This window comes from Pteropus vampyrus, unplaced genomic scaffold (genome assembly GCF_000151845.1).
Source record: "Pteropus vampyrus isolate Shadow unplaced genomic scaffold, Pvam_2.0 Scaffold10, whole genome shotgun sequence".
NCBI classification, from domain to species: Eukaryota; Metazoa; Chordata; class Mammalia; order Chiroptera; family Pteropodidae; genus Pteropus; species Pteropus vampyrus.
Genome location: NW_011888791.1, coordinates 15,472,795 through 15,485,649, shown reverse-complemented (window position 1 = coordinate 15,485,649; position 12,855 = coordinate 15,472,795). Strand labels below are relative to the sequence as shown.

Below are 12,855 nucleotides of genomic sequence, written 5' to 3'. Positions count from 1 at the left end.
TCAAAATGCAGGAGAGGTCCAAGAACAACTAAAATGGGAATAGGGAAAAAGAGAGCAGTCAGACAGAAGGCTATGTCTGGAGTCCACAATACTAGAGTTAAAGAACTCAGACGTGAGGCAAGGTCCTGGGTGTGGCCACTGATGCGTTAACAAGAACTGAATGGCAGGTGGGATGTTAAATAGGTTAAATATTTAACCTACTGTTAAGGAGACTCAAACGATATTAGAAACAGAGAAGGTGCACAGCTACATAGGTCAAGCAATACTAAAGGCAATCATTTCTCACAGCAGTGACTATTTCTCATACCATATGCCTTTTTAAACTTCAAGACACCCTAGCACTACCTCAATAACTCATCAGTCCATGACCCTCTGAAACTTAGATAATAAAACATATTAATTTCTTTTCCAGCACCAATGAATTGAATAAAGATCCGAGAAACGGCATTAGAAATAAGATTGAGAAAATCTTTTATTTCGGGGCCTATAATCTATAACCTATTAATATACTTGCTCTTAGTTATTAAAAAATATTTGTAAAATACTTTCTAGTTCATCTTTTTAGGCTTTCTCCAAAACGCCATTTGCTGATATTAAAAGGATTATTAAAATGCATCATCATCATCATCTTTATTAAGCATATATTAGTTTGTAAGAAAGAAAAATCTACCTTGGTGGGAGAAAATTTATGAAATCCTAAGATTTATGAAAGCTATTTATAAAGCTGACCTAAATATTTAATAATCTTTCACTTATTGTTTTAACGAATATTTATTTTACACCTTAATTGCCAAGTACTATTCTAAAATAGTAAGGATACAGTGGTGAAAAATTAAAGTCTTATTCTCAGAGAGCTTATATTTTAGTAGAGGGAAATAAATAATAAATATATAAACAAATTTTTAAAATACAGATATATAGTTTCAGATAGTTCTAAAGCTGTGGCAATGGGATGGACCACTTGGAATGTAAGGCTACTGCTTCTCTTGCTCCAGTGACCTTGCACTGATACTACCATGTCTCACTTTATGCCTATGCTGCTCTACCATATTATTACTAAGGTTTTAGCCCATGCCATAAATAAGGTCCAGCAAAAACAAACTCATAAAGGTAAAAAAGTGATGTCGGCATTCTATCATGTGTTCTTTCCACATGTTCTTTAACAACCCTACTCATGAATCATTTTTAGCTTCTTATAATTCATGATACAGCTAGCATTCAATTCCTATTTATAAAAGACCACATGCCAGTACCATATACCACATTCATGCTTGTGAAAGTACCCATGCTTAAACTGGTATACTTTTGTGATCCTAAGTTACTTCATACCTTTTAAAATTTTTTGTTTTCTCCACTGCTAGACTTAAGACATTTTATTGTCACAAGTCAGAAGGGCAAATTTATATATACAAAATTCTTTGATCTTGATGTTGACTTGTAAGCAAATAAGCATTATGCTACATTTGTCTTCTGCTAAAATTATGACCATCTTGTCGTCCAAAGATAAATCCCAAGATCTGTGTCACCCACTCACTAAAAATTTTTTTGCCAGCACTATGAATGAAGAAATCTTTAAAGCCTAACCACTGCAATCTCTCTTTCTGCACTTTAACAGTTTTTAGGCAAAGAGGGAGGGAGGAAAATTAAGAGCATCAGCACTGAAGAAGGTGAGTTAAACAGATCAAAATCCAAAAAGCAATCTGAAATTCTTTAGCTCAAGCACCTCCCTGGAATTCTCTAGAAGTCTTCAGAAGACTGCAAACTCAAATTTAGGACCGTTTTATAACCATTTCTTAAGAAGTTCACAATTCAGGATGAATTTTATAACCGTTTCTTAAGAAGTTCACAATTCAGGATGAATATCAATGTCCCATGTAGTGACATGATTTTCCATCATTTTTTCAATTTGCTCAAGTTCTACTGAAATACTGCATTGCCACTGAAAACTGTCATTTTAAACTGTCTTGAAAAATAAGAACATTATAAAAGATGGCCTTAAGCTTTTTTTAACTACTCTCTACCTTTTTCATGACTTTAAAAATAAGTGTTGGTCGCTATTTTAATCAATTCAATACTCACATCTTGATTATATTCCAAGAAGACATGGAAATTTAAATCTCTCCTCAAAATAGGATGTGCTGCCACACGACACAGGAATACTTCATGCATTGCAACAGTCTTCTTGAATATTGCCAAATATTCACTAGAAACAATGCACAAAATTAAAGGTAAAACACTGCATCAACTAGAAAATCATCTGCAACACTATTTGTAGCAAATACTCTTTGAATTATTATAAATGCAAAATTAGAGATATAAAGATATAATACATGTAAAACAAAGATTTTAGTTGAACTGTTAATATATAAAACCCAGCTCTGAAAAGACTTCATGCTAGTTAATAGCATTTATTCAAGTTAAATGTTAATATTTTAAAGTTTTATGAACCTTTCTTCCTAGGCAAGTTGATGTTAAAGGTAACTACAGGGGTATTTGTTTTCAGTCCTGGAGAAAGCATACTACAAATTATTTGATACAATCTTAATGATTCGATTTCTAGATTTCACTGCTTTTAAACATCTTTGTAGAAAAAAATCTCAAAACCCAAACCTAAATAAGCATATTTTCAACATTAATATTTTCGTCTAATGACCCAGAAACACAAGAGAGAAACACATCATGGAGAGACTAATTTTTGCCATTACATTGAAGAACTGTGTTTAAAATATTTTAATATCAGTGAATCACAGTGATAATACAGTAATACATGTCAGTTTGGAAAAAAAAAACCACTCAAGGAAAAGGCCCAATATTCTTGCTTCAACTACGTGCAAGGAGGATAAGTTTTACATACCAGCAAACCAGCAGGACCAATGTTGGGAGAAGTTTGATCTCTGTGAGGGTAGTCATTCAGTGAAGACAAAAAAGAAGGATGCAGAGGATGGAGGTAGCAGTAGAATAAACCCAAGGTTCTCTGTTATCCAACCCCTAACCAGACCACAAAAGAATCATGATCAGGGCCACTGGAAAACCACAGATTCTTCAATATTAATGTGCTCTGCTACTTTCCAGTTTTCAATTTTATAAACTATAAAAGTATATATCTGCTATCAGACTCATTGTTTGCACTCAGCATTGACAGAATTCTTAAAATATCTGTCACCTTACACTCTGACAAAAGACCTGCTTTGCTAATTTATCTTGTTAAGAGAGCTTTGCATTCTGAAGAGGAGTCTAGCAGCACTGTGAATATATGCTTAGAAACTAAAACTAAGTGGAAGAGGAGAAAAGGAAATGTATGAAGGTAAGAAATGACCAGAAAGTGTTATGGAGGTGACAATGCAAAGAAAAGCATTTCCTTGTATAACTCTCAAAATACAGAAAAACAATATATAGCTAATCTAAAATTACTTCAAATGTTTAATAAAAGGTAAAAAGATCCTGTATTTTAAGCAAATATGCTAAATGAAATTGAAATCTCAATTTTTCAAAGATTTAATACTTTTCTAGTATATATAAAACTAATTATATCATGAAAAACATTTTAAAGCTATTCTCTTATTACTTTGCTCCTATTCTTTTCCCTTTGGCCAAAAGCCACAGGCAGAGAAAAGGGGGAAATTACACACACACACACACACACACACACACTTACTTTTAAGAAAGAAAACAGAATATATGCAGAGTTGCTCAGCATTTACTTCTATGAGAAATAGAAGTTTTGGTAGTACGCAAATGTTAAGAAGAGAATTAGGCTGGTAATGACTAAAGCCTTGTATAAAAAAACAAAATAATTTATTCTGTTTTAAAAAGTCATTATTTCCCTTTCTACTACTTTTTATAAAATTTTGGATCCTCCATTACTAATTTTCAGAGTCTATTAAAAACATTAAAGGATTTTACAATGCATACAATTATTCTATAATTTTCCTGTAGGCTCTGATCATGATCATTAACATTGGTTGTGTGACTTAAACTTGCATCTTCCAGAAAGGGTCACTGTGGTGAAATGATTAAAAGGATGGGATAGCAGAGAGCACAAAAAAAAAAAAAAAAAAAAAGGAAAGAAAAAAAGTGTTAAAACAAGCATAATCAACAAAAGCAACAACAAAAATCACATACGCTTCCAGTTCCTGTTTCATCTTTGTGAATTCCTCCTTTGTCATGGACCCTTCTCCTTCTCCAAGCTTCTGTAGTTTTTCTCTCGAAGCATCAAAATCAGGTCTTGGTGGTGCTGGTGGGATCTGTAACAGAACCAAATCACTTATTTTAAAGACTACTTTATTTCCTGCTGTTGTTGTATGACAGCCACCACAAAAGACTTTGTGAATGAGAACTGGGTACCAGGAATATACCAAGTCAGGTTAGAGACTGATTAGGTCTAGAAGTTAAAATCCTTGATTTCCTTTACGAGGAAAATATAGCACAACACTATTTTCTAGTATTAGAACAGTAGTACACTATTTTCTAGTATTAGAACAGTAGTTCTCAAACTTTAATCTGCAGATTCCTATGTGGCAACCTAGAGTCCTCTAATATATATGTACATTAAGCTCCGACTATACACTAAATAAATATGTAAGCAAATATGCATATCATTTGCAAATATAAATGGTATAAATTAAATACAAATGTATTGTTTAAATTAATGAATTCATAATACCTCTCTGCTGTTCTATGCTTTTTAAAGTTAATAAATACTAACAATATGATTGACCGAGGGATGTTAAAAAGAGTTCCTGGATTGGAGGAGTATACCAGAGTAGAAAGTACTGATTTAAGAACAAGAGAACAAGACACAGATTAATGATTAATCTCATTCTATTCACCTACAATAAGAGGGTAATTAAACACTTACCTTAAAAAAAAAAGATCTAAAAGAGAAATATCATTCGAAGGAAAAATAATAAAAAAATTATTTTAGGAGGAAGGGCCTATAAATAAGAACTGTCAAGGGGAAATGATAGAAATTAAGGAGAGCAGGTAAGATAAGGGAAGTAGGTTAAGTAAAAATGACTACAAGAAAATGGTTACTCCAAGGAAAACAATAGGGAAGGAAGCATCAAGTATAGTCTGGCAACATTTGCTGATGCTCACACACAGTGTCTACGATGTGCCAGGCATGATGCTGGGCAATGGGCATATAAAGATGAATAAGACATGGTCTTGATCTTTAAGGAGTGTTTAATCTATGGAAGGAGAAAGTAAAGAAAGAAAATGCCACTGGACAAGAAGACGAGGGAAAGAAAAGGTGGAGATAGGATAGGAAGAGAAAAAAGAGCATCCAGGTTAGTGAACACATTGATGTGCTGGGAGGGGGTCCAGGCATGAAAGCTCTGTACCAATCCCCCTCCCCATATCTTGTCCTATGTATCTCTTCCATTTGGCTGTTCCTGAGTTGTATCCTTTATATAAACTGGTATTTGTTTAAAAAAAAAAAAACACAGCAACACATTGCCAGTTGTCCACTAGACTTTAAATTACAGAAATAAAAAGAAGCAAATGACTGAGGATAGCCACAAGGATGGAGATGGAATCAGGTGAGGATGATTTCAAGGACATCATATGAAACTAAAGTATAGAAATCTGAGTGTGGTCAATAGCTGAGGCACAACATCTGGTGCATATTTAAATTAGATAACCTCTTAAGCAGCTGTCTAAGTATCTGTCTACCTAAGTGTTCAAAACCAGTATGGTTTGTAACATTCCGTTAATTAATCTCTAGGACAAGCCTTTTACAATTCTATTACACAGTAAGGATTTAAGTTTAAATGAGAAAGCATAACATAACCATACCCCTACACTCCCAAACAAGACAATTCACGATAAAAGGTGGTAGCCAATTACATTTGTTAACTGGCAATTTTTGAAAATTACATCAGTTCACTGAAAATGCTCGACGAGGTTACGAGGTTTCAACACATAATAAAGTATCTGAAAAGCTCCTAAAAATGGGATTAAAATGGAACCTCCGCACTTACAATGTAACCCGCATAGTCTTCATTTTCAACGAAGGAATCATGAAGCCAAATAAATTCCTCATGTTGTCGAACAACAGAAAATTCGTTTTGTTTAAAATTTGGCAATGAACTCTGCAAAGATAGAGATGCTCTTGAATAAAAATTAAACTTACACAAAAAAGCTTTTAATAAACATATTTTATTTTTTTAAGTTAGTCTTATATGAAAGATTAGCAGTGCTTTTAAACTCTATTAAGAAAACTCTAAGACAGCCAGACAAAATTATCCTGGGACTTTTGAGAAAATAAGTTGATAGCCTCTTATACTGTACTGCTACCATTACTTGTAAGTTATCCTATTAACATATATCAAACTCAACTATTCGAAGGAAAATAGGTCTACAGTCTGGAAATGTGCCTGAGAGCCGAAATCTAAAAAGAAAATAATTTGTAAGACAGCAATTTGATTAACTAAAGGAACACAATAAAATTAAAAACAATAAAAAATATTAATACAGGTCTAGAGAAAATCCGCATTATGTCTAAGTTCTATAATTAATTCTTAAATGCTAACCTTTAAAAAGTACATTTTCCTGAAACTTTTAAAAAATAGCCGCAGTGAATTATAAGCTAAAAAAACAATTTCTAATTATGTTCAAAACCGAAGTTCCAGTCAATATATTACATATGTAACATTAATTAGCACAATAAATAGCTAAAATAATATGAGTATAAAATCATATTTACCTTTGTGTGAACAGTGAATTTTACTTTATCCCTCTCACTAAGAGCATCAGAAATGTCCACCTGCAGGGCAGCATCACTTTGAAGATCAACATTTATTGCTTTAAGCTAAAAAAAGAAAACAATAATGAAAATTCTATGGACTATTTAAACTATCTTCTCCTAGATAATGAGAAAACAAAACTAAAATAATAAAAAAAATTGTAAATCTAAAAAAGTACTAAAGTTCATTTAATCTACATATATATTTTGGGTCAGGTGCTTTGAGTATATCATTATCTTAACCAATTTTCATTCTACACCATCCGACTATACTTTGGTTTGTATGAGTCACTATATTAACCATAATTCATTAATTTCACCCCAAAATTAAACTATTTTCCAAGAAAATGGTCCATTAAAGTTCAAGTATTCTAAAATTAAGGAATGTATCTACCTTTAAGAATAAGAAAAATAAAAAGCATTGGCCAATAATTTTAACTCTATTACTTAATTCTGGAACATACAATGAAACTATTAAATATAGCTAAATATAGCACATATATGTGAAGTGCTAAGAAAAATGCTAACATGTACTCAATAACTCCTGTGATATAAATTAAATTTCACACTTTATAAGCTTTAATACAGTAGAAATGGTATGTTCTCTATTTAGTGCTTCCATTTATTTGTCTATTAGGAGACTTTTCCACTTATAATTCTTATCATAATTCTACTTATAATTCTTTAATTTCATTCATTTTTTCTTCCCCTTTAAACAAATAAGCATTCTAACATGTTTGGGTAATTTGGAGACTTACAGAAGAATCAAATACACTAAAAGATAAAGTCTTATCCAGCTGCAAAGATATGAAATACTTAAAGTCTAACCGGCCTGCTTCAAATACTCTAGTTGTAAAATCCAGAACTTACTTTGCCAATATCGCCTAGTCCTTAGCATTTCAAATTTCATTTCCAATGTGAAAATTGTTTATACTCTATGATCTCAACTGTATTTTTAAAAATGCATACATAAAAGGCTTATAGAAAATGCAATGTGAATAGCAATGGATTTTCTTCTTCATATATTCCTTTATTCTCCCAATTTTCCAAAATATACATGTATTACTTTTATAAATAGGAAAAAATTCATCTTCAAGCAGAAATCTTGTGATTGAACGATGAATTTTTGAAGTTTTTCATTAAATAGGGTTGTTTAACTTTATTAGTAATGAAAAAAATAACATTACTTCATTTTTGCACTACTGGTTCTAGACTAAGTAGACATGCTTTTAAAAAATAAGTGCTATTACATAAAATCTAACTCAAGATTCACAGAAGAAATTAATCACTGTTTAAATTGCACAATTGCATTTAATAAAAATTCCATTGATAACTTTAATAAGTTTATATTAAGTTAAATTTCAATCAGTAATCATATTTTTTAAAGTTTATAATATAAACTTACAAAAAAATTTTTTAAATGTTTAAAAATTGTTATTGTACTCAATGCTACAATTAGCCCATTGTCTGATAAAAGAAATAAAATGAAAAGTTGCCTTGAATTACAAATAACTTTTCTTTTTCATTTTCCAAGTATCTCATTGCCTCTACAATATTGGAAACATCAACGAATACTTTGTTCTTTGGTTTTCTTGCTTCTATTTCGTCTTACGAGGTCTTTATACTGTCCTTCCTACCTCTTCTCCAAACCCTTACTGTAATTCTACTTTAAGAAATGCTTCCTTTTTTATCTTTACTCACATCCAGGCCACTTTTAAGATGTTTATTGTGATAGGCTGAATAATGGCTCCCCAAAAGATATTCACATCCAAATCCCTGGAAACTGTGCATGTCACTTTATATGGTAAAAAAGGACTTTTGCAGGTGAGATTAAGAATTTGGGGGTAGGGAGATTATCCTGGATTATTATTAAAGCTAGTCAATAAAATGAAACCACCCCCATGTCAATACAAATATTTCACTGAAAGCTATCATATTTCAAGCTAAATGCATATTTTCACATTTTAACATCTGAAATAGGGATGCCTGGCAATTGATGACAAATTACAGCTTTACTGGCAATATTTTTTTTCTTAGTGGTTTATGAAAGAAAATATATTTTCTAATCCATTGCACCTTATATCTGATAACATATTATAAAATTAGTGTTAATTACATAAAATGTGCAGCAGATTTTCTTATTTAGCAAAAAGTCAATAATTTTAGAGAGTTTTATTAAGAGAAAGAGTCAAAGCCAGTAACTTGTAATTCGTCAACGTTTAACTAACTTTCTGCAACTTGTGAGGTCAGTTTGTCTAAGGAAATTCTAATTAGACTTCATTCACTGGTTTAATCCTTACCCGGGCCAATAAACATTGTACTTTTTTTTTTTTCTTGGATACTGACTAGGGGTAAACATGTTTCATGGTCAAGAGAAAGACCAGACATAGAAATGGATTAAGCAACACAAATGCAATATCATTAGAAAAATAACTTACAGACACTGCCTTTTTCTTGGTAGATTAATTCTCCACATTTAATTACTTAGTAAAGAAATTCACTACTAGTTTACTACATTGAATAGTTTACTATAAAGTATCTTTCTTGGAACATTCCTAAAATGTTAGTTGTCTTTTGCCAGAAAAGCAAATGTATAGAGATGGATGGTTGAAAAAGGAAAAAGAAGGAAAATAACTTTGTTTTAGCAACAGCTTCCTGACTGGTCTCTTGCTTCTGCCCTTTTCCCTCTTCAATCTGTTCCTTATAAACCCACCAGAATGATCCCATTAAACTAGAAATCGTTCTTTTGCTCAAAACTAAGGGGTTTCCACTTGGAGAAAAGCCTAAGTCCTTACAGTGGCTCACAAGGCCCTATATAATCTGCATCTGACATCATCTCTGACTAACCTACTATTCCTCTGGCTCACTGCAGCCCTGCCACATGGCTTCCTTGTTGTTCCTTGAACACACGGCCATGCTGCCCCCATTCAGGAGTCTTTGCACTTACTATTTCCTCTACCTGTAACATTTTGCCCCTCGGGTACCTATTTGCATGGCTCACTCCTTCATTTCCTTCAACTCTTTACTGAAATGTCACCTTCTCATTAAGGCCTTGCCTAGGCACCCTATCTAAAACTGCAGCCCCCTCCACCTTATTTTTTTATAGCACTTATTCACTATCTACAATATTTTACTTATTTTTTTAATGGTCTTTCCCACACTAGAATATTAAGACATAGATTTTTGTTTGTTCTGTTCATTGCTATATTCTCCGGGGTAGCCTTCAATAATATTTATTGAATGGAAAAGAATAAGGAGTAGAAAGAAACCTTAACTGGGCTAAGAAATTGTTTTCAGGTAATTACAGTACAATCTAAAAAACCCCACGACACAGACAGAAGTAAATTCTGTTAAGCTCACTAATTCAAGTCAAATTTTAACTCTATTTAACTCCTAGCCTAATTATGATTTTAGAAGTCCTGTATACATCATTTCCATTATTACTCTATGAGTTGTATACCCAGCAGTCAAATCAATGGTTGATTATACATACATTTTCTGGAAACTAGCATTTGCAACCAGATTTTCTCTCATTTATCATACCAGAAACAACAAAACATTACTAGGGTAACATGTCACTCCAATGTCTTCCTTGCTGGTTTCGTCAACTCCCATTGCTCTTCTGCCATAACTGACTTGCAAATTCCCACATTTAGGATCAATTCAAACATCAACTTTTTTGCTTTTAGATTTTGAGCTGCTGAAGGTGATTAGAGGAAAGTTAAAACTGGCATTTGCAACCAGATTTCCTCTCACAAACCACACTGGAAATAATAAAATATTACCAGGTTAGTACTAACGGTGTCTACCTATGCATTCCTTCTAAGTTTTATTACTGGTAATACAAATATAACACTTTACTCCTTAGACAATACACTAATATGCATTTAATAAACTTTTTTTTTAGCATTTATATGCAAACGACTGTCCTAGGCATTGTGGAAAATATAAGTGAACCAAAATCCTTACCTTCAAGAAATCTATATGTAGTGAAGAAGCCAATCAATTTTATGTAATAAAACATTCCCCCACCACTTTTACTATGTGTACAATTTGACCTTATCAATTCGTCTTGTGACCTTTCCATATATCTCCAGTCTGTTAGCCCCCTTTCTGCTTCTCTCCTTTTCCAGTCCATTCCATGATATGTCACTCCAATATCTTTCTTGCTGGTCCCATCAAATCCCATTGTTCGTTTACTGAAACTGGCTTGCAAATTCCTACACTCAGGAATCTGCACTCTCAACAAGGGTCTTGCTTCATATATCCCAAAGAAAGAAACACTAGCATCTGTTTTTTTCTCAGACCCATCAATAAACCTTTGTACAAATAAATCTAGCCTCATCATCTTCTCCACATTCTCAGAAGTGGTATCCTGTGGAGGGCTGAGCTGTCTGTTCACCTGAGTATTTAATCTTCCTGTCTCCTCCAAGACTTGCTCATACACAGCTCTTCTGACTAGCCTTGGTTTCACAAAACCTTCACATAGTGGGCACGTAATTTGCAAATCCATTACTTTTCAGTCTTGACCTCTCTGCAGTATTTTGCCTTGGTGATCATTCTGGCCACTTGCTTAAAACTCTCATAACTTCCGGGGACTTCTTTCATTTTCCTACTATCCCCCTCAGCCCAGTCAATTAGTCCATTTTTCCTCCTTGGGCTTTAAATGCTGGTTTACCCTTGGTGCTATCTAGCCTTGGCAATTTCAGCCATTCTTGACTAATAACTCCTAAATTTATATCTTCAATTCAGACCTCTTATTCTAAGTTCCCAATCATAACTTCAAGTTACCAACTAGACATCTACCTGGATATATTCACTTATTAAACAGCATGCCTTCAATATGCCAGCCACTGACTAGGTGCTAGGGATTGAATAAAGACACAATCCTCACCCTACAGATCTGACATTCTAGTTAGGCAGGGAAGGGATTAAAAATTAAAAATTAAAAATCCAACATATCTGAAACCAAACTTATTATCTTCTAACTCTGCTCTTCTATATTCCTTTTCTCCTTCTCTGCCCAGCTCATGTATTTATTCACTATGCCCTGTCAATTTTACCTCCTAAATTTCTCTTTGCTATATCCCTCCATCCCCCCCTCTTCCACTACCTTAGTTCTGGACTGTTACAATAGCCTGTTAACTGGTTTCTCTGTTCTCTGAAAGGAAGAATCAGTTCATTCTCCACATCAAAGTAATCTACAATGCTAATTTCACCTGAGCATAAACCTTTCCTAGGTTAAAATCCTTCAGGACTTGCCACTGCCTGAAGTCTTTATCATTATGTACTTTACATTCTATCTGTAGTATCCATGTCTATCCCTTCTTCCGGTAAAAACAAGTGCTCTAGGTAGGACCAAATGACCTATACATTATCCTTTCTTCGGGCAAGCATTCTCCTTACCTGAGAACCTACAAAATTCCTGATCAACAGTTAAGGCTTAACTCCTTTAGGTGATAGCATAGTGGTGAAGAGCCCAGAACCTAGATAGAGTTACACTGCCTGAGTTTGAATCCAGCTCATACTGGCTATATAACCTTGGGCAAATTAATCTCTCTGAACCCGTTTTCCTTTCTGAAGTAGGGAGTAATAGTAGCAGCTACTTCACAGGGATTTGAGAATTGAGTCAATATATGGAAAGTCCCTGGCATGCAATAAATGCTATATCATTGTGTAGTTATCAGGGTGTAGTTATGTCATCACTACTGCCCCTCCCCCAAAGTTAAACATTCTCCCTTGTACTCCTATGGCACTTTACCACGGAGATGGTCTCAGGGCAGAACTTTCTCTTTTTCCTCTGCTAACATTCATCTTATCCCTTGCCAATACAATCTATGCCACCTTTTTATCTCTAATAACTATCAATAAATGTGGACTGTGTTCAAGCTAAATGCTGTATAGGTAAAAAAGAATATGCAAACATCTGGGCCAAGTCTTGAAAGATAAGTCAAATTTCAAGTGGAAAAAAAAGAGGGTGAGAGAAAAAAAAAGCACGCCATAACACTGAAAAGCATACATAAAGTAGATATTAAAGTGCAGTTAGAGATGCCTGGTCAGCGGCAAGTAGACTACAGTATGAAGAGGGAGAGAGGGAGGGAGGGAGGGAG

At 33.6% G+C, this 12,855-nt stretch overlaps 1 protein-coding gene across 1 annotated transcript in view; it reads right to left on the bottom strand.

Annotated features, from left to right (window-relative positions):
* The window catches only part of SNX6 (sorting nexin 6), a 45,877-nt gene that overhangs the window by 29,297 nt on the left and 3,725 nt on the right, over positions 1-12,855 (bottom strand). Inside the window, exons 3-6 of the mRNA XM_023522416.1 lie at positions 6,707-6,811; positions 5,982-6,092; positions 4,123-4,244; positions 2,080-2,203 (exon numbers count right to left, since the gene is read on the bottom strand). Of these exons, the coding sequence (XP_023378184.1) occupies positions 2,080-2,203; positions 4,123-4,244; positions 5,982-6,092; positions 6,707-6,811 (462 nt within the window). The remainder of the gene's footprint in view (positions 1-2,079; positions 2,204-4,122; positions 4,245-5,981; positions 6,093-6,706; positions 6,812-12,855) is intronic.